Source organism: Salmo salar, chromosome 04, assembly GCF_965601325.2.
Source record: "Salmo salar chromosome 04, fSalSal1, whole genome shotgun sequence".
Taxonomy (NCBI): domain Eukaryota; kingdom Metazoa; phylum Chordata; class Actinopteri; order Salmoniformes; family Salmonidae; genus Salmo; species Salmo salar.
Window position 1 is genome coordinate 29224207 of NC_138294.1, and position 19134 is coordinate 29243340.

General features: G+C 42.4%; 1 protein-coding gene across 1 annotated transcript; it reads right to left on the reverse strand.

Moving 5' to 3' along the window:
* Window positions 1–6698: 6698 nt before the first annotated feature.
* Window positions 6699–9143, reverse strand: LOC145850281 (uncharacterized). Its single transcript, XM_082974251.1, has 2 exons — window positions 9008–9143; window positions 6699–7605 (listed from the first exon to the last, which is right to left on the reverse strand). The coding sequence occupies exon 2, from the start codon at window positions 7589–7591 to the stop codon at window positions 7076–7078; it is 516 nt and encodes a 171-aa protein (XP_082830377.1). The 5' UTR covers window positions 7592–7605; window positions 9008–9143; the 3' UTR covers window positions 6699–7075.
* Between the last annotated feature and the right edge of the window lie 9991 nt (window positions 9144–19134).

The following is a 19134-nucleotide window of genomic DNA, read 5'->3' on the forward strand; positions in this document are numbered from 1 at the left end:
TGGTGTTCCCTGTTTCCGCATTAATTGTTGTTATGTGTTCCGGTCCAGACGTTGTTCCTGTTCTGTTTCATGTCCGTCAGCTATTAAACCTTCACTCCCTGTACCTGCTTCTCATCTCCTGCGTCGATCCTTTCACTATGTATGCTGTATATGAATATGTGTAGCCTGGCCTATATGATGACTATATTCAACCCTAGCCAATGTAGTGATTCCGGCGTTCAGATAGTGAAAACTGGTGCGTTTTAAGCTCTCGCTTGGCATGTGGACATAACCCCTTTGATCAATCAAATGTGCTGATTCTTATCATTAAACATGTCTAGTAGTCCAATCAAGCTGTTTCTAAAGTTTACTGAGGCGTTTATTCAACCCTAGCTGAAAGCCTATGGGCCTATTTATTAAAAATAAAGTACACCACTGTAAGTCCTAAAATGTAGTGAGAACATTATGTAATAAGTTTAAGGGGTGCTTCATGATTGTGATTCCAAAACAAAAATGGCTAAACGTTTCAGTGCTTAGTAAATATAATGGTTCAAATACACCTATGCTTTCTGTGAAGAACTAAAACTCCCTGTTTCATTTTTGCATCCCGTCTTGCGGCGGTCACTGGAAATGCCGCAATAATTGTAGTTCTAATCCCTTCTGTGGTTTGTTTAGAATAATGATTTAATCAATGTGCTACTACGACCACACCATGGCCTCGAGCCTCCTCTTTCCAGCAAAGTCAAATCATCAGAAATTACAAGCCGACAAACATTGATCTCAACAACAACAAAAAGCTTAAGAAGTTTAGGTTTGGTGAAAAATGTATGGGAAATAACATTACCTCTGGATGCATTACAATTAGCCTTGTCCCAGCCATAACAGCCCATAAGACAGAAGCCTATTTCCTGTTTCATTAGCGTGAGGCAACTTCATACACAAGTATACCCCCTGGACAGGAAGCTAGTCTATCACAATGCCTTACCCCGAATCCATCTACTTAATGCGGAGTTTCAAGGAGAGATGCATTTTGTCCCACTTCTTAGAATCTTTGGGATGAATAAACTGGGGAACGAACTCAACCTTCCAGTATCATGGCCGGCACTAACCCCAAAGGCCACTGAGTGGATTGGTGCGTTATGCTTTAAATAAACAGCATCCGTTGCAGATTGTCAGCTGCTGTAATTCAAAACTGAGGTTTTAGGTTTTCTCCTATAATGATTTCACCTTGAGATGAGTTGTTTGAGGACAATCTCTTACTGAAACTGTCTTGTTCACTTTTAATATCTGCAAAACCATGCCTTCCAAGTTGTAAAGGGGTGGCCAGCCACATCATTTTTTTTAAGTCTCCCATGACAACAAAAACTATCCCATACACCATGTCCAGTAATAGTCTCTTATTGCTCTAGTTACTCTAGTTGTGATATCATAACACAGTGACGCTACTACAATTAAGACACAAGCCATAATCAAGGGGTATACACTGAGTATACCAGATATTAGGAACACCTTCCAAATATTGAGTTGCACCCCACCACAACATTTTGAAAAACACTAAAAAGGTTATATAGAGATCAAGTTGAAAGATATTACAAACAAATGCTTAATTATTTCATCAAATACCCTCAGAAGTCTACTGTGGAGAGAACCCTTACAGTGCCATTCGCCTACAGTGCCATTCGAAAGCAAATGGAAGGGTCCTTTAAAATTGCCGTCCTAAAGAGGAAGAGTATTGGTTAAGTGTTTGGGCTTGGTTTCAATGGTTTAGTCATGGCTAAAAAGCATGACCTGGTGAAAATAAGTAAGTTGTGGGTGGAAATATGTATCAGAGAGACAGACAGAGAGAGAGAGACACTGTCAGAGCAAAATATTGTCTCAGCCCCACCATATCATCTCTGGCTCGATCCCACACATGGAGCAGATTGATTTTACTGGGGGGGCCACGTTCTCCACAAGGATTTTGTGCAGCTGCTCCCTCATTTATTTCCATATAGCCACAAGCTTCCACAGGAAGAGGAACATAACCAAACACTTACTGACTCACACAGGAGAGAAACCATTTAGCTGTGGTGACTGCAGGATATTTTTCAGACACAAATTGAACCTTGAGAGTCATATATTGAACATCCACAAATAAGGAAAACAGGAGGAATAAGAAAAAAGCAAATAAAATTAAGACAGAGATCTTCTGTCAGGAGATTGGCATAAAAAGGTAGGATAAGGACAAAGGCCAAAGCAACTCTGGATCATTCATGTATATTTCAGATTAATGTATGATTAATTTACGTTTGTAAAACATTCCATGTAAATAAGGTTTGATTTTATGTAATGATCAAACAGTACGGTCACGCGGAACAGGTGAACCCAAGAGCAGACTCAGACGAGGAGACTGGGATGAGGTAACCATGGTATTTATTGAAACACAGGGGGAAGATTGAGTGCAGGCCAGGTGAAGCTCAGGCGGGTTGCAGGAAACCAGGTGCGGAGGCTGAGGTTGGAGCGAGAGGGGTTGGGACAGGGTAAGCAGGTTAGGAGGGGAATCCAAGGGAGCTGTAGAGTGGGGGATCCAGGACAGAGTAGCAGGACTGACGAGACGTCAGACTGGAGACAGCGACCAGAGTCAGAGCGGGCAGAACTGTAGCGGAGAAGAAAACAGCATCAGGCAAGGGAAAACAGGACAACAGCATCTAAACAGCTAGAAACATAGACTGACTGAGCAGAGATTACGATCTGGCAGCGTGGAAGTGGCAGGGCTGAGTATTTGTAGAGGTCTTGATTATGGAACAGTTTGCAGCTGGTGGGGATCTGCTCAGACTCCAGCACACCTGTCTCCGCCCACACAATCACACACACACTCACAGAGAGAGAGGGAAAGAGCACTGGTGGAGTGGCTGCAGGTCAAGGAGACACTGTATGAGCAGTAGAGGGCGTGGCAGGAGCAGATGTAACAAGTACAGAGTATTGTAGGAAAACAAAATCCTACACTTTGACGAAACTCACACGGTTGTTGTTCAAAGTATGTTGATGTTTTCATGTTATTTGAAACAAGAATTCCTGGTCGCTTGTATGTCTCTCAGGGCTATGAGAGAAGGGTGAGAGTGCTCTTATTGATACATTAAACATATTGTAATTTCCAGAAAAAAAAATAAACAAATAATTAACCAATCATTGATTCAAGTTCCTGATTAGAAACAACTTTGGTAGTGCTGGGCTAAAACAAAAAAATGTGCACTCTCTGGTGGTCCCCCGGAAGGAAGATGGGTCAAGGGGAAGGGCTCCTGAGAGGAGTTGTGTGAGTAGTAGATCTGTACCAGTACAGAGGGATAAACCAACAAGTAATATATGTTTCAGTAAGATTGTATTATTGGCATTTATAGCAATGGTTATCAACTGTACTGCAGGGATGGAATGTAATTTGCAGAAAATAGAGGTTGTGGTGGCAGCTGTAGAGAGGTATTTGGGTGTGCGAGATTTGACATCAGAAGAGTTACAGGGTGTGTTAAGCGGTGGTGTCCCTTCCTTTCAGGCTCTTGGCCTGAAGTTGGACTTAATAGATTGAAATAGTGGAGTACGGTATTTATTTATGATATTTAAAAATATATATAATTGTGAGTGTAGTGTTAGATGGTAGTTTAATTTTATTTGTTTTATTTTTTAATTTATTTTTTAAGAAAATTATAAGGGAGTTATACTTCCGTCTAGTAGGTGGTGGTAATGCAACCATTTATTGGATGCCAACCGCCATTAAACCTCATCAAAGAAGAAGGGTCCCCCGGGAATGGATTGAGGAACACTGTTCTGTTATGTTCTCTAGATTCTAGAGTCCTGATGGATTTGATAATGATGCAAACTCTTTCCAGCCAATGCTATCACCAACCCCATGCTTTGAAATCCAAGTGCAAGTGCATACTTTGGGGAAAGTTTGGAGAATCCAAACAAAGGTCTTTTCCCATTTGGAAAACAATGTCTGTCCTCCACCCTCTCTCCTCAGTCCTCTTTCCTCCGTGACCTGGAAACGATCAAGGAGATGTCATTTGTAGGTGAAAGGAAGAGTCCTCCTCCTCCATATCCACCTTTCATCAAGGAAAATTTCAACAATTTTAATGAGTTACAGTTCATATAAGGAACTCAGTCGATTTAAATAAATTCATTAGGCCCTAATCTGTGGATTTCACATGACTGGGCAGGCGCGCAGCCATGGGTGGGCCTGGGAGGGCATAGGCCCACCCACTTGAGAGCAAGGCCCACTGGGGAGTAAGAATTATTTTTTTTTACCACAAAACGGCTCCTTAGTATCATCAGCTGTCTGGGTGGCTGGTCTCAGACGATCCCACTGGTGAAGAAGCCGGATGTGGACTTCCTGGGCTGGCGTGGTTACACGTGGTCTGCGGTTGTGAGGCCGGTTGGACCTTCTGCCAAATTCTCTAAATTGGCGTTGGAGGCAGCTTATGACAGAGAAATGAACATTCAATTCTCTGGCAACAGCTCTGGTGAACATTCCTCAACATGTCATTTGCACGCTCCCTCAAAACTTGAGATATCTGTGGCATTGTGTTGCATGACAAAACTGTACACAGTGGTGTAAAGTACTTAAGTAACAATTCTTTAAAGTTCTACTTAAGTTGTTGTTTGGGGTATCTGTACTTTACTTTACTATTCATATTTTTGCAAACTTTTACTTCACTACATTCCTAAAGAAAATAATGTACTTTTTACTCCATACATTTTCCCTGACACCCAAAAGTACTCGTTACATTTTGACAGGAAAATCCTCCAGTTCACACACTTATCAAGAGAACATCCCTGGTCATCCCTACTGCCTCTGATCTGGCAGACTCACTAAACACAAATGCTTCATTTATAAATTATGTCTGAGTGTTGGAGTGTGCCCCTGCTATCCGTCAATAAAAAAAGAGAAAATTGTGCTGTCTGGTTTGCTTAATAGAAGGAATTTGAAAGGATTCATACTTTTCCTTTTGATACTTAAGTATATTTAAAACCAAATATTTTTAGACTTTTACTCAAGTAGTATTTTACTTGGTGACATTTACTTTTACTTGAGTCATTTTCTATTAAGGTATCTTTAAGTATGACAATTGAGTACTTTTTACACCTCTGACTGTACATTTTAGAGTGGCCTTTTATTGTCCCCAGCACAAGGTGCACCTGTGTAATGATCATGCTGTTTAATCAGCTTCTTGACATGCCACACCTGTCAGGTGGATGGATTATTTTTACATTTACATTTAAGTCATTTAGCAGACGCTCTTATCCAGAGCGACTTACAAATTGGTGCATTCACCTTATAATATCCAGTGGAACAACCACTTTACAATAGTGCATCTAAATCTTTTAAGGGGGGGTTAGAAGGATTACTTTATCCTATCCCAGGTATTCCTTGAAGAGGTGGGGTTTCAGGTGTCTCCGGAAGGTGGTGATTGACTCCGCTGTCCTGGCGTCGTGAGGGAGCTTGTTCCACCGTTGGGGTGCCAGAGCAGCGAACAGTTTTGACTGGGCTGAGCGGGAACTGTGCTTCCTCAGAGGTAGGGAGGCGAGCAGGCCAGAGGTGGATGAACGGAGTGCCCTTGTTTGGGTGTAGGGCCTGATCAGAGCCTGAAGGTACGGAGGTGCCGTTCCCCTCACAGCTCCGTAGGCAATCACCATGGTCTTGTAGCGGATGCGAGCTTCGACTGGAAGCCAGTGGAGAGAGCGGAGGAGCGGGGTGACGTGAGAGAACTTGGGAAGGTTGAACACCAGACGGGCTGCGGCGTTCTGGATGAGTTGTAGGGGTTTAATGGCACAGGCAGGGAGCCCAGCCAACAGCGAGTTGCAATAATCCAGACGGGAGATGACAAGTGCCTGGATTAGGACCTGCGCCGCTTCCTGTGTGAGGCAGGGTCGTACTCTGCGAATGTTGTAGAGCATGAACCTACAGGATCGGGTCACCGCCTTGATGTTGGTGGAGAACGACAGGGTGTTGTCCAGGGTCACGCCAAGGCTCTTAGCACTCTGGGAGGAGGACACAAGGGAGTTGTCAACCGTGATGGCGAGATCATGGAACGGGCAGTCCTTCCCCGGGAGGAAGAGCAGCTCCGTCTTGCCGAGGTTCAGCTTGAGGTGGTGATCCGTCATCCACACTGATATGTCTGCCAGACATGCAGAGATGCGATTCGCCACCTGGTTGTCAGAAGGGGGAAAGGAGAAGATTAATTGTGTGTCATCTGCATAGCAATGATATGAAAGACCATGTGAGGATATGACAGAGCCAAGTGACTTGGTGTATAGCGAGAATAGGAGTGGGCCAAGAACAGAGCCCTGGGGGACACCAGTGGTGAGAGCACGTGGTGCGGAGACAGATTCTCGCCACGCCACCTGGTAGGAGCGACCTGTCAGGTAGGACGCAATCCAAGCGTGGGCGGCGCCGGAGATGCCCAGCTTGGAGAGGGTGGAGAGGAGGATCTGATGGTTCACGCTATCAAAGGCAGCAGATAGGTCTAGAAGGATGAGAGCAGAGGAGAGAGAGTTAGCTTTAGCAGTGCGGAGAGCCTCCGTGACACAGAGAAGAGCAGTCTCAGTTGAATGCCCAGTCTTGAAACCTGACTGATTAGGATCAAGAAGGTCATTCTGATTATCTTGGCAAAGGAGAAACGCTCGCTAACAGGGATGTAAACAAATGTGTGAACAACATTTGAGAGAAATAAGCTTTTTGTGCGAACAGAAACTTTCAAGGATCTTTTATTTCACATCATGAAACATGGGAACACTTTACATGTTGCGTTTATAATTTTGTTCAGTATATACTGTATATTTTGATAAATAAAAGGGTACTAAAATTCAATGGCTAAATGATCCTTGGTATGACGATCTTAAAATAATTCCATATCTTAGCTTAGTAGAAACCCAGCCTTAGACTTGAGTTAAAGTTACTGAAGTAAAACGGATCTTGGTCAGCTAGCAACTTACGCGAGTCTAGCAAACACAAATGCCTATTATACATTTTTAAGAAAATAAATAATTAATTTAAAGATCTTGAATTTGACCATCAGATTATGTGTACGATGCCTCTGTCTATATGCCCTTGGCCAGGGGGAAAGTCTTAAAAGTGTCCAGTCTGCTCCAGGAGCTCATCCAGGTCCAGATTACGGATGATACTGATCAACCCCTTACTGATGCGATAGGTGTGCTGGGGGTCAAAAGCACGTCTGTGATGATCATGTTGGGTCACGTAGATTCTGTCCAATACACGGTCTGACTGCATGCTGATGATGATCCTGTCTATGTTGCTGTCGTCATTGTGTCGTTTGTAGTTTCTGCGGACATAACGTGGTAGGTTCTCAGACCCTGCAGCTTTCAGATTGCCCACTTCGTAGTACGGTAAGCCCTGGTCTGGTAGCAGTTGGTTAAGCTGGCCATGATGCTCCTCTTTCTTGTCGAAGAAGCGGTGGAAGCCAAACTCCTCCTCCTTAGGGTTGCGCACTGTCACCATCTCACTGTCGTTGTTGAATGTGACATAGTCGTTGGAGAACCAGTGAAGGAGTTGAAGGCCGTGTCTGGGTAGGGGTCTACCAAAGCCAGACGATTGGAGGTGATCAATTTCGTTCAGTGTCTTCATGGTTATGATGTTCTCTAGAAAGGAAGGAGGGCAAGGTAGAAAATGTGGAAAGATGGAGAGAGAGAAAGAGAGAATAAGAGTGGGTTTGCTTGTCAAAAAGTACGAGCTACACGTTTATTTAACTGTCTGTTCCAAGAGAAAGAGGACACACACTTTTCTGTCATTGTCTCTACGGAGTTGTACTTGAGAAAATGGTTTGCATCCTCTTCTCAACATGACAGAAACACACACTAACTACAGGTGGACTTCACCCTCATTGTGTCTTTGCTGTTCTGCCTATGTGCCCTTCCATGGAAATCTGAACAATAAAAGGGATATAATCAAAGGTGTCTGCAAAGGCAGGACAGTCAAGTTGCATCTGACTGTAAAACTAGAGGAGTAGTATCATTTCTCGGGACCATGCATGGAGGCCAGGAGGGTACCAGCTTAGGTGTACACACCTGAATGCAGCAGGCACACCGGGTCAGGGAATGGTGGGTACCCCAAGTCAGGTGGTTGAGACCCTAGCAGGACAGGAGGCCTAGGGCCTCATAAGGCAGGGGACTCATAGCCACAAACTGCTGGAGACTTGGAGTCTAACTTGGCATGAGACAGTAGGGCCTAGGACTAGAACAGGACACTACGGGATGTGTTTCAAGTTTTAATGTCACATGCACAAGTACAGTGAAATGCCTTGCTAACTGTCTTCAAATCGAACGAGGGACTGTGGACCTATGGAACAGGTTGCCTAGTAACTGGACAGAAGCCAATCTGATAGGGTGAGATGTTTTTCATCATCGATGGCAGATCAGTATTGGGGTTATGGTAATCTGAGGATAGATCTGTGGGTAATGTGAATGTATCCCAGTTGGGTTACTATTTATTAATCCACATATAATTATAAATAAAAGTCCTAATACAAAATCCCCTCTCCCTTTCATATTTTAGCCGTAATTAAACAGGTGATCACGTGATCAACCTTCTCAGCCTGAAATGTGATGTCCTCAAGAGGAATTTGCATTTCAATACAGACTTCTCAGCTTGCACAAAACGTTCTTAGAACAACAAAACGTGGCGAGAGTGTTGTTGTCCTATGGTTATTCTGCAAACATCCTTCCCTGGGAATGTTGAAGGATAGTTGCTTGGCTTTGGTACATTCTCAGCACATTTAAGGAACTTAACAAAAAAAGCTGGTAAGGCGGGCTTGTAAAACAATTCAAAAACATTTAGGCCTACATTGTTGTATTAAATCAGTCAAGCCTCATTGCAAGATATCATCCTTGAGCAAACCTTGAACGTCTTGTCCAACTAGTCTAATAAAACAACCAATACTTTCTGTAACCAACCAGCTTACTTCCTTATGTCCATCATTATGCAGAAGACATGTTTACAAATTGTACATTGATGGCAAATAAATAATAAAAATGAACAACTTACCTATTTTGAATCAAGTATATTCAGTGTTCATGAACTGGTAATATGCTAGGATGCTTTGGAGTTACAATTATATAGCAATAGTTTCACTTTTAGCCTGCCCAGTTGTTTATATGCAGAATGTAGATGTGTCCTAACCACTCCCCAAAGTTCCAAGGGCATAAAGCCAAGGCTATTTAACACTATAATGTCCTAATATTATTTTGTACAATTTTTTTTGTTGTTGTTGCCAACTCTCAACTAAAATCACAGTTTATCAGTATGCTTAGTAACACAATATACAAACTCCAATTTGTTAATTGGATCTGAAAATAATTTCAATACGTGAATTGAAATGGCTTGCGTTCAACTTTCCAAAATTAAATTCAAGCCGGTAATCACAATACATTTCATAGAATGCTGAAAACGATGAGCAGCATGCCACCCTTTTCAAATCTTGTAATAATTTTATAGCAACCACACTGTGTGGTTTGTATTTTTCATTAATCCCCTCTAGAGAGAGTACCGGTACGTTAATATATACACATTCATTTAGAATCAACTCAGTATTTAAGACATGAGTCATACTTTCAATGCCACATTCTTTAGATTCAGAGATGTCTCTGACGTAAGAGGTACATGGAATGCTGAAAGCCAACCTTTTGAATCAAAAATGTAATTATTGTGCCATTTCCATGTCACACAGCCACAAAACTTGACCTGAAAGAGGACAAACTGTACTAACAGGTTCTTCGTTGTCACACGGACACATGAGAGAATCAATGCCTCAAGGCAGGTAATGCAAACAACATATTTTGCATTGCCTGCCCTGAATCATTCAATCTTTCATGTGTCAGTGTGACAACGAAGAACCTGTTTAGCAGAATAAGGCAAGTGTAAAATCCTGTTTAATTCCAGTACTATAAAGAGCATTTTATCAACACAGAAGTTATAGTGTTATGCTTGAATGTTTTTAGTTGAGCTACATCTAATGACAATGCTTTCCTTTCAAATTACACAACTGGATTGGTAACTATGGGCGTTCACTTAACGCCTCCTGCAACACCCAAATTTGCAAAGCTGCTGGTTATAGGCACAGTGTGTCTTTCTAAAACTTGTTTTGCGAAGAGGTGCTGAAGGGGAAAGGTATGTATTCTCAGATTTAACGTGTATTCCAACATCAAAAATGTAGTCCTACATTCTGATGTGACATGTTGAGAATTACTCTCTCCATGTCACGTCCTGACCAGCAGAGGGCGTAATTGTGTTAGTCTTGGTCAGGATGTGGCAGGTGGTTTGTGTTTGTTAAATGTTGTGTTGGTGATTGGGACTTCCAATTGAAGGCAGGTGTGTTGAGTTGCCTTTGATTGGAAGTCCTATATAGGTGTGTGTGTTTTTCTTTGGGGTTGTGGGTGGTTGTCCTCGCACTGCATTGTATGTGCCTGCAAGACTGTTGCTGTTGTAAATACTGTTTGTTTTTTTCAAGTGGATGCTTTACGTGTTTTATTTAATAAACATGAGTGTCCACAATCCCCCTGCGCCTTGGTCCGCTTCTCTCCATGACAACTTCAGTGACACTCCATTTCATGATGCGTCTTTCCACAATAATCCTTTTTAGTCCAAAAAATAGAATATATTTTTTTATAAAATATCCTGACGGATATTTTTTTAAATGAGGTTTTAAAGTAAGAGTATGTCAGAGAAATTCTATAGGAAGAGAGACTGCAGATTCTTTCAAACAACAATTTTGTCTGTGCAGATTAAGATAGTTGTCGTTACCACCATTTTCTGTTCCTTCCTGCATGTTTCCACACATCTGAATTCTTGTAGATTGTTAAAACAGAATGTCACATACTGCAGTCGTACCCCAAAGGACTCTTATCTGAACTCCCAGACTTATTACTAAGTCACACGACAACTTGTATCAGTAAAAATACTAACATAACATAATAGACCATTCTCTAAGGAAAAAACGCATAGTATGTCTAATTAAACAGTATAATATGTAATTAATATTTAATTTCCACCCCAAGTATTATTTAAACAATGATATTAACTGCCCAACGACATTCGTTTTTTTGTGTGTTTTTTCTCTCTCAGATAAATCAAGTGCATCAATCAACAGGGCAATATAACATCTAGTCACACTACATCAAGCTGCCCTCAAACCTATAGAACTAGTACACAGTAATAAATTCAGTATCGATATTGTTCTGAAACATGTTGGCTGGAGTTTTTAGCTAACAAACAATACCGCTAGACTGTAATTACATTGCACTTATATAGCAGTTCTTATGCAAGTACAAAGTGATGCCATGTTTCCTAATTAGTTTCCAAGTAAACAGTAAGAAAGCATTTTTATCCATCCAGCCACTATTACACCTGAATTGAGTGGCCAACGAATCACAAAGCCCTTGATAAAGCCTAATGCTATCAGTTGTATCTGATGTGCCTGAGAGATTTCAAATAGACAGATTTATTTTCTGAAGCATCAATATCTTTCAGCACCAATATTAGAGAGTCGCATCTCTTTAATCCCCATTGGAGCACTTTGTAATAATGTCACACAATCTTCAGAGCTAATGTTGTGAGGGCATTTTCTGTTGAACCTTACTAATGCTTGTGTACTAAAATATCCTTCTTTAAGCCTAGGCATTGGGCTTGAGATAGTTTCTTTAACTAACTCATATAAGATAGAAAAGTGTGTGTATTAATAAGAGGCCTGCTCTAACTGTTCTGTGTGTGTAGAATGACCCCATGATACATGGGCGCTCAGCCAAGAGCTGACAGAGATTAACTGGTTCCTCTTAGCTTAACTGGAGACAAGGCAAAGTGTTATATTCTGCACACCAGTGATAGAGCTATTGTTCTGTTTGGAGCCTGTTTCTGGGCAGAAGGTTCATGTTTTTGTGTGTGTGTGACCTGTACGACCATACAAAATCTGGGCCGACAGTCAAACGCACTTGCTTGCCCAAGTTGGGGGAACCGTTGAGCTACTGTTAGAGGAAGTATGTCTGGAGTGACTTCCTGTCATTCTGACCCCTGTTGTCCTCACTCAGTTGCGACAGACTGAGGTAACCTTTTCACCCAGTTGTCTCCCCTCACACACACAAACACATACATAGGATCACGTGTTTTGCAGATGCTTGCATGGGGTAGCTTAACTATATAAATGTTCCTGTACTCTTTGTTCAGCAGGCTCTCTCTCCATTTCACCTGCGTGGGTGGTCCGACCAGCCTCCTTATTATAATACGTTTTTAATTAAAGTAATACCTTGATTGATTGTTGATTTTGCCTCTCCTCGTTATTAGTTAAAGGTAGAATTTCCACCACAACATTCATACAATGATACTATCCCCAATATATACTTATTAGCTTTCACTTTAAATTATAAACAGCAATACATACAATGGAAGTTCTCCTTAAAATGCAGTACATATTACATTCGGGCATAATGTTATCACTTATCAGCTTGGTTTGAAAAGTACTTTCCCTCATGTTTTGGTGGCTCATAACTTAATCCAGGCAAAGCAAAAAAGCCCATCGCTTCTACCACCACTCTTCCAATGTCCTGTAAAGAGATGTAAAATATACTTGGATACAACTTAATAGTTGTTGGAATGCAGGAAGAGTAGCTGCAGCTTTGTAACAGATCATAGGGATCCCACTAAACAAATAAAATGAAAGACTAGAAGTCTGTTAGTTTGTACAATTGTTTGACAAAAATGTAACAGAGATGTTTCTAGTAGATCATTTGTGTTTCTGGGGCCAGACGGCGCAACATATCATGTCGGAACTCCACATAGGCCTAATTTGTCAGGGCAGTATACAAGTCTCTTCCCTGAAATGAATGAACAGAGTCACTTAAAGGCACTCTGACTCATTACTGCATTCCATCATAGTAGGACATCAACACATACAGCAAATGCATCTTCACATATAAGTAGCACTTGGCTTCTATGACAGATCTGTTTATCAAAACAGGAATTTGGTTATGAAACTTTGCAGACAAGGTAGACACGTTATAGAATCAGATTATAAAAGTGATATTACTTAGTGTCCTATGAGGAAAATTGAATGAGAGGCATAAGGCCCTCAGTGAAACACCACTCTCAAGCTGTATGCTGTATTGATAGCATGGAATTGGACTACTGCGCAAATGAGGGGTATTGTGAGACTTTAGTCATGGGCCATGTTGGAAGTAGCAATGGTTACTTTTGTAGCATTGTTGAGATATCAGTTTATGACGACTCATATCACTTGGATTGGTTACTGGTAACTGGGGGACCGATGGAAGGACAGGGGATGCGGTTATTCAAATATCACAAATGATGTTGTCAGGAAATAACGCATGTGTTGCAGTGTGCATATCCTCAGGTGGAACCAAGATATAACCAAGGGCACGGGCTGAATTCTGGAGTTTGAGTGTACATCAAGAGACATCAGGCGGGGGTGTTGGAACAGCATTGGTTTGAGAAACACACTACTTCGAACAGTACCTGCAGTGGTTAAGATCGTCTCTCCTTAGGGGGGTGCATAGTTTTCACGTGAAGTGAGGTCCAACTGCATAATGGGTGAGTGAAGACACCATGACACAGGAAGGGGAGCGAGAGAGAGAGTAGATTCCACTGGAAGACATACAGATGGGTTGGGTCTGGGAACATCTATAAACGTCATAGTTGGTTTGCGGTTTAGCTACTTTATGGGTTAAGGCATCATATGATAGAGGATAGAGGGGTAATTGTACTGTGAACAAAATGTTGAAGGCATTGATGTGAAAGCAGATACAGTGCTGAGTTCCCTCAAGAGGATGGAACGTGGATTAGGGATACACACTTGCATATCAGGTGTTCGTGCCTATCAGGTGAAATGGAGAAGATGGGGAACAAAGTGAAAATGACATGACTTGGGAACACCTCTCGGCACCTGGGGCCTAAAGGGGAAGACTGGGTGAAAGCATGAGGAAGCTTTTCAGAGCTTTCATTTTTGTGGAACCCAGCAGGAAATTATCTTGGAGGCATAGAGTCAGGTGAAGAGAGAGTGGGAATTGTCATGGTTTCAGACTTTGGTTTTCATGCATATATAAATATGCATAGCTTATCACGATTCCAGATACATCTTCGATCTTACACAGTCGTCCAGCAGGGGAAAGTTTGCGAAGTTATCGTTCTCTGTTCGTCGTTTCCATAACGGTAGCTTTTTTTGAAAAGCCTTCAGGTTTTCTTCCGCTTCGATGATGTTGACTCCACCGCCCTGCTTCTGTTGATTGAGATGATTGAGAGCTGCGAAGATATCAGCCATGTACGCTAAAATGAGAATGAACTCAGAATTTTTTAAGCAATCTGCATGACGATGTTGGTGCTCTTGCAAAAACAGGGCTAATTCCACACGCACGGCAAAAACACGATTCAGCACCTGTCCCCGGGATAACCACCGAACGTTAGAATGGTACAGAAGTACCTCAAATTCAGAGCCCATTTCTTTACACAGCTCACTGAAGGTGCGGTGCCTCAGAGCACTATTTCGCACATAGTTCACGCATTCCACTACAATTTTTAATACTTCTGCCAGTTTTGGAGGCAAGGTTTTTGTTGCCAACGCATGCCTGTGCAGAATACAATGCATAACAATTATGTCTGGTGCATCGGCTTTCAGTAGCGCACCAAAACCAGACTTTCTTCCCAGCATGACTGGAGCTCCGTCCGAACAAACTGCAGAAACCATATCCCACGAAAGATTGTTGTCTTTGAAGAAGTCATCCACAAGTTTCTTCACATCGGCTGCCTTAGTTGTTGTCGTAAGAGGCTTACAAAATAAAAAATCTTCCTTTATCACGTCGTCTTTCACATAGCGCACAAATACAGCAAGCTGGCTTAGATTGGAAACGTCTGTGGTCTCGTCGAGTTGAAGGCTGAATTTTGCCGGGCTTGAAATCAGATCTGCAACTACTTGAGCCAAGATGTCTTTGCTCATGTCCTCTATTCTGTCGCTAATGGTGTCATTTGAAAGAGGAATTTGGGATAACTTAACTTCAGCCGCTTTTCCCAGCATGATATTCGCCATCTTCAACACAGCTGGTTTCATGAGTGTTTCACCAATGGTGTGTGGTTTGCCCTGCTTTGCGATCAGGTAAGCAACTTCGTACGATGCTGTGAGGATCGGTTTGTTGATGGGTACAAAGCCGAGAACAGGCAGAGTAGCCTTTTCATCGAATCTGGCTCTCTTCACCTTGAATTCAGCGAGCGTTGTGTTCTTGTATTGTCCATCTCCATGCAGCTTAAGGAAGTGTTCTCTTAGTTTTTCCGGTGCTAGACTAGAATTGCTCAAATTGGCATTGCAAATCATGCAGTTAGGACGCTGACTCTCATCACGTTCCGTTATACATGTGAATCCATATTGTACATATTCGTCCGACCACTTTCTTTTTTTGCTCGACATAGTTAGTATGAAGGGATTAAAATATTAAGAAAGAAATCACACGACGTACCATCACGACAGTCACAATTCGACTACTGAGCGCGCCAAATTCCCTGCAGCACAGATAGGCCAAGCGATGTTGCGTGATCACCTGCAGCTAATGATGGCCAAGCGGGGCGTGTCATCACGAATCATATGAGTCGGGTGTGTGTCTTGACCTCCGCCGAACCCCTGAGACTGACTCACCGAACCCCTGGGGTTCGATCGAACCCAGGTTAAGAACCACTGACTTAACCTCAAGCATACAGATGTAGGATCTCAATTTGATCACCCTGTTACAGGACAACTTTTCTGCAATGCAGGACAATTTTAACTTGCAGTGTATTTGAGGTTTGAAAAAGCTTTTGAAGTTTGTAATTTCCACTTAGAAATGTCAGACTTGATTTTCCCTTGCAATAAATGTATCAACACCCGACAAAAATGTCAATGTATTATAATCCACATATCACATTTCCTGTTACTGCAGGATTATTTTCCTGCTGTAGCAAACTGACTCAAATTAAGTTCCTACATCTGTACATCTATAATGCCTTTAAACACACTCATACAGCACTGGGCCTCTTTTATTGTTACCTCTAGGCAAACCTGCAGCTTCACAGTCAAAGGGGTTTGACAAGGCTAGAGTGCAAGGAGTACAAGCCTTATTCGATCAGAAGTAAAGCATGTACCATTTTATTTGAAATAACTATTCAAATGTACTGTATATCTGTGATTCAACAATTAAATAACGGTCCTGCTCCGCTTTTAAGCAAGCTTAAAAAATGTAACCACTAAAATTCACAGACAGAGTTCTGGATATAAGGGCTGACTTTTGATTTATAAAAACAAATGTGGTAGCTGTGCCTTTTTGGTTTACATTGTTGATATTCAAGTAAGCAGATTTCTGGATCACTGGTAGAAGCTTGGAATAATGTGTACACTTGATCTTCCTTCACTAAAGCCTTATTTCTGTTTCTGTTTAGATGAAGCAGGTGGACAGGGCGGAATTCCATATATAGCTGTGGCTGCCAAGAAGGTGGTCATTGAAGTAGAGGGTATGCCAGGTGCGTTAGAGTTGAAAAAGCCCTCCCACTATGGCATGGACCAACTATCTTCCATTTTGAACGCAGGCCATGGAATCAAGTTTCCAATAAGTAAGATACAATGCATGCTCTCTACACTGTTTCAATGCAGAATTGTAATGTCTTGGTCATTGAGATGAACAACATTGACACGTACAGAACAGGCAGTGACTAGACCCATTACTTTAGACAATCAGGACATTCCCTTTGAACAGATACCCATTGTGGCCACTGCTCTCACTAAAGGGCAACGGTGGGCTTTACTATATATGGCCATCCACCACTTGTTATTGGGTTTTTTTCTGGGTCAATGTGTCCTCTGATTATGAGAAGATTGAGCACATTTTTGATTTTAGAATATCTGTTTGCAGCTGGGGGTGGTGCTGGGCCTAGACCTGGAGATGGGAGTGGAGCTGGAGCTGGGAGTGGAGCTGGAACAGGGCCTGTAGTTGGTGCTGGGCCTGGGCCTTTAACTGGAGGTTGGGCTGAGGCTGGAGCTGAGGCTGGAGCTGGAGGTTGGGCTGAGGCAGGAGGTTGGGCTGAGGCTGGAGCTGGAGGTTGGGCTGAGGCTGGAGCTGGAGGTTGGGCTGAGGCAGGAGGTTGGGCTGAGGCAGGAGCTGAGGCTGGAGCTGGAGGATGGGCTGAGGCAGGAGGTTGGGCTGAGGCTGGAGCTGGAGGTTGGGCTGAGGCAGGAGGTTGGGCTGAGGCTGGAGCTGGAGGTTGGGCTGAGGCAGGAAGTTGGGCTGAGGCAGGAGCTGAGGCTGGAGCTGGAGGATGGGCTGAGGCTGGAGCTGGAGGTTGGGCTGAGGCTGGAGGTTGGGCTGCACCAGGACATGTGTCTAATTCCCCAGAGGTTGGAAATAATATATGCATGTACACAGAATATACAAAACATTAAGGACACCTGCTCTTTCCGTGACATAGACTGACCAGGTGAATCCAGGTGAAAGCTATGGTCCTTCATTGATGTCACTTGTTAAATCCACTTCAATCAGTGTAAATGAAGGGGGGAGACAGGTTAAAGAAGGATTTCTAAGCCTTGAGAGAATTGAGATATGAATTGTGTTTGTGTGCCATTCAGAAGGTAAATGGGCAAGACAGAAGATTCAAGTGCCTTTGAATGGTGTATGGTGGTAGGTGCCAGGCACACCGGTTTGTGTCAAGAACTGCAATGCTGCTGGGTTTTTCACACTCAACAGTTTCCCGTGTGTATCAAGAATGGTCCACCACCCAAAGGCCATCCATCCAACTTGACAGAACTGTGGGAGGCATTGGTGTCAACATGGGCCAGCATCCCTGTGGAACGCTTTTCAACACCTTGTATAGTCCATGCCCTGCCGAATTGAGTCTGTTCTGAGGGCAAAAGGAGGGAGGGGGGGTGCAAGTCAATATTAGGAAGGTGTCCTTAATGTTTGTGAACTCAGTGTAATTGTATGTTATGTAACTACAGTATGTATGTTTTTTTATCTTATGAATGATGCTTGGCTTAGTTCAATACTCAATTCCTAACAGAACTCAGGATAAAACCTAGATGCAGACAGCTAGAGTCACAGATGTTTATTGACCCAAACTGGGGGCAGGCAGAGGTCCATAATCCAGGGCAGAGTCAATAAGATACAAGAAAGCAGGCAGAGGTTCATAAACGGGCAGAGTCAGGCAGGTACAGAACGGCAGGCAGGCTCGGGGTCAGGACAGGCAGAATGGTCAGAACCGGGAAACTAGAAAAGAGAACTTGAGAAAGCAGGGAGACAAGAAAACACACTGGCAAGACAAGACGAACTGGCAACAAACAAACCGAGAACACTGGTATAAATACACTTGAGACAATTAGGAAGATGGGCAACACCTGGAGGGGGGTGGAGACAAACACAAAGACAGGTGAAACAGATCAGGGTGTGACTATTCCAGATAAACAACAGCGCCTGACTTTGCACAGCAAATGTGTACTGCATGATTAAAGAGTAAAAGATAAAACAGTAATTGTAGTCAATGACCAGAATCTTTGCTGGCATAGAAAGAGTCAGTTCAGAATTAGAAATTGGGTAAATGTGTGGAAAGGCATGTAATGAATGAGGTGTTTCAGTGCAGACACTATATTAAAAACACGTCTGTTTGACAGAATTTTGAATGTAGCCAACAAGTTAACCTGTATTTTGTCTTTGATTATGAAGAACATACTTTATTACATCACTTTGTAATTGTGTCTCCGTATTTATTTTCTTACAGACATACACAGACATCCATGCAGTTGCAATGAACTCCATTATTACTTAGCCACAACTATTTGTTTTTTAATTAAAAAAAATATTCAACACTGTGTTGGGTGTAATTACATTGATAGATCTAGTGAACATTGGATAAGCAACAATGAACAGCACTGGTTGGGAGTGACGCAAAGAAGTTGTCACTACAACAAGCCTTACATCAAAGTTGCATGAAGCTGCGTGGAAAGTGCTATGGACTGACCAGTTATTCAAAAGACAATCCTCTTGTGGCTAATTTACATAAGGTTGGTTAACTTACCGGTATGGACCTAAAACACATTCTTCACATTTATAAACTACCTTTTTTAGATTTATTGCTACCATGGAGTTATTTTTACTGAAGCTTTT

Excerpts from the sequence above, each read along its gene's own strand:
- LOC145850281 (XM_082974251.1), bottom strand. The coding sequence starts at position 7,591 with ATGAAGACACTGAACGAAATTGATCACCTCCAATCGTCTGGCTTTGGT.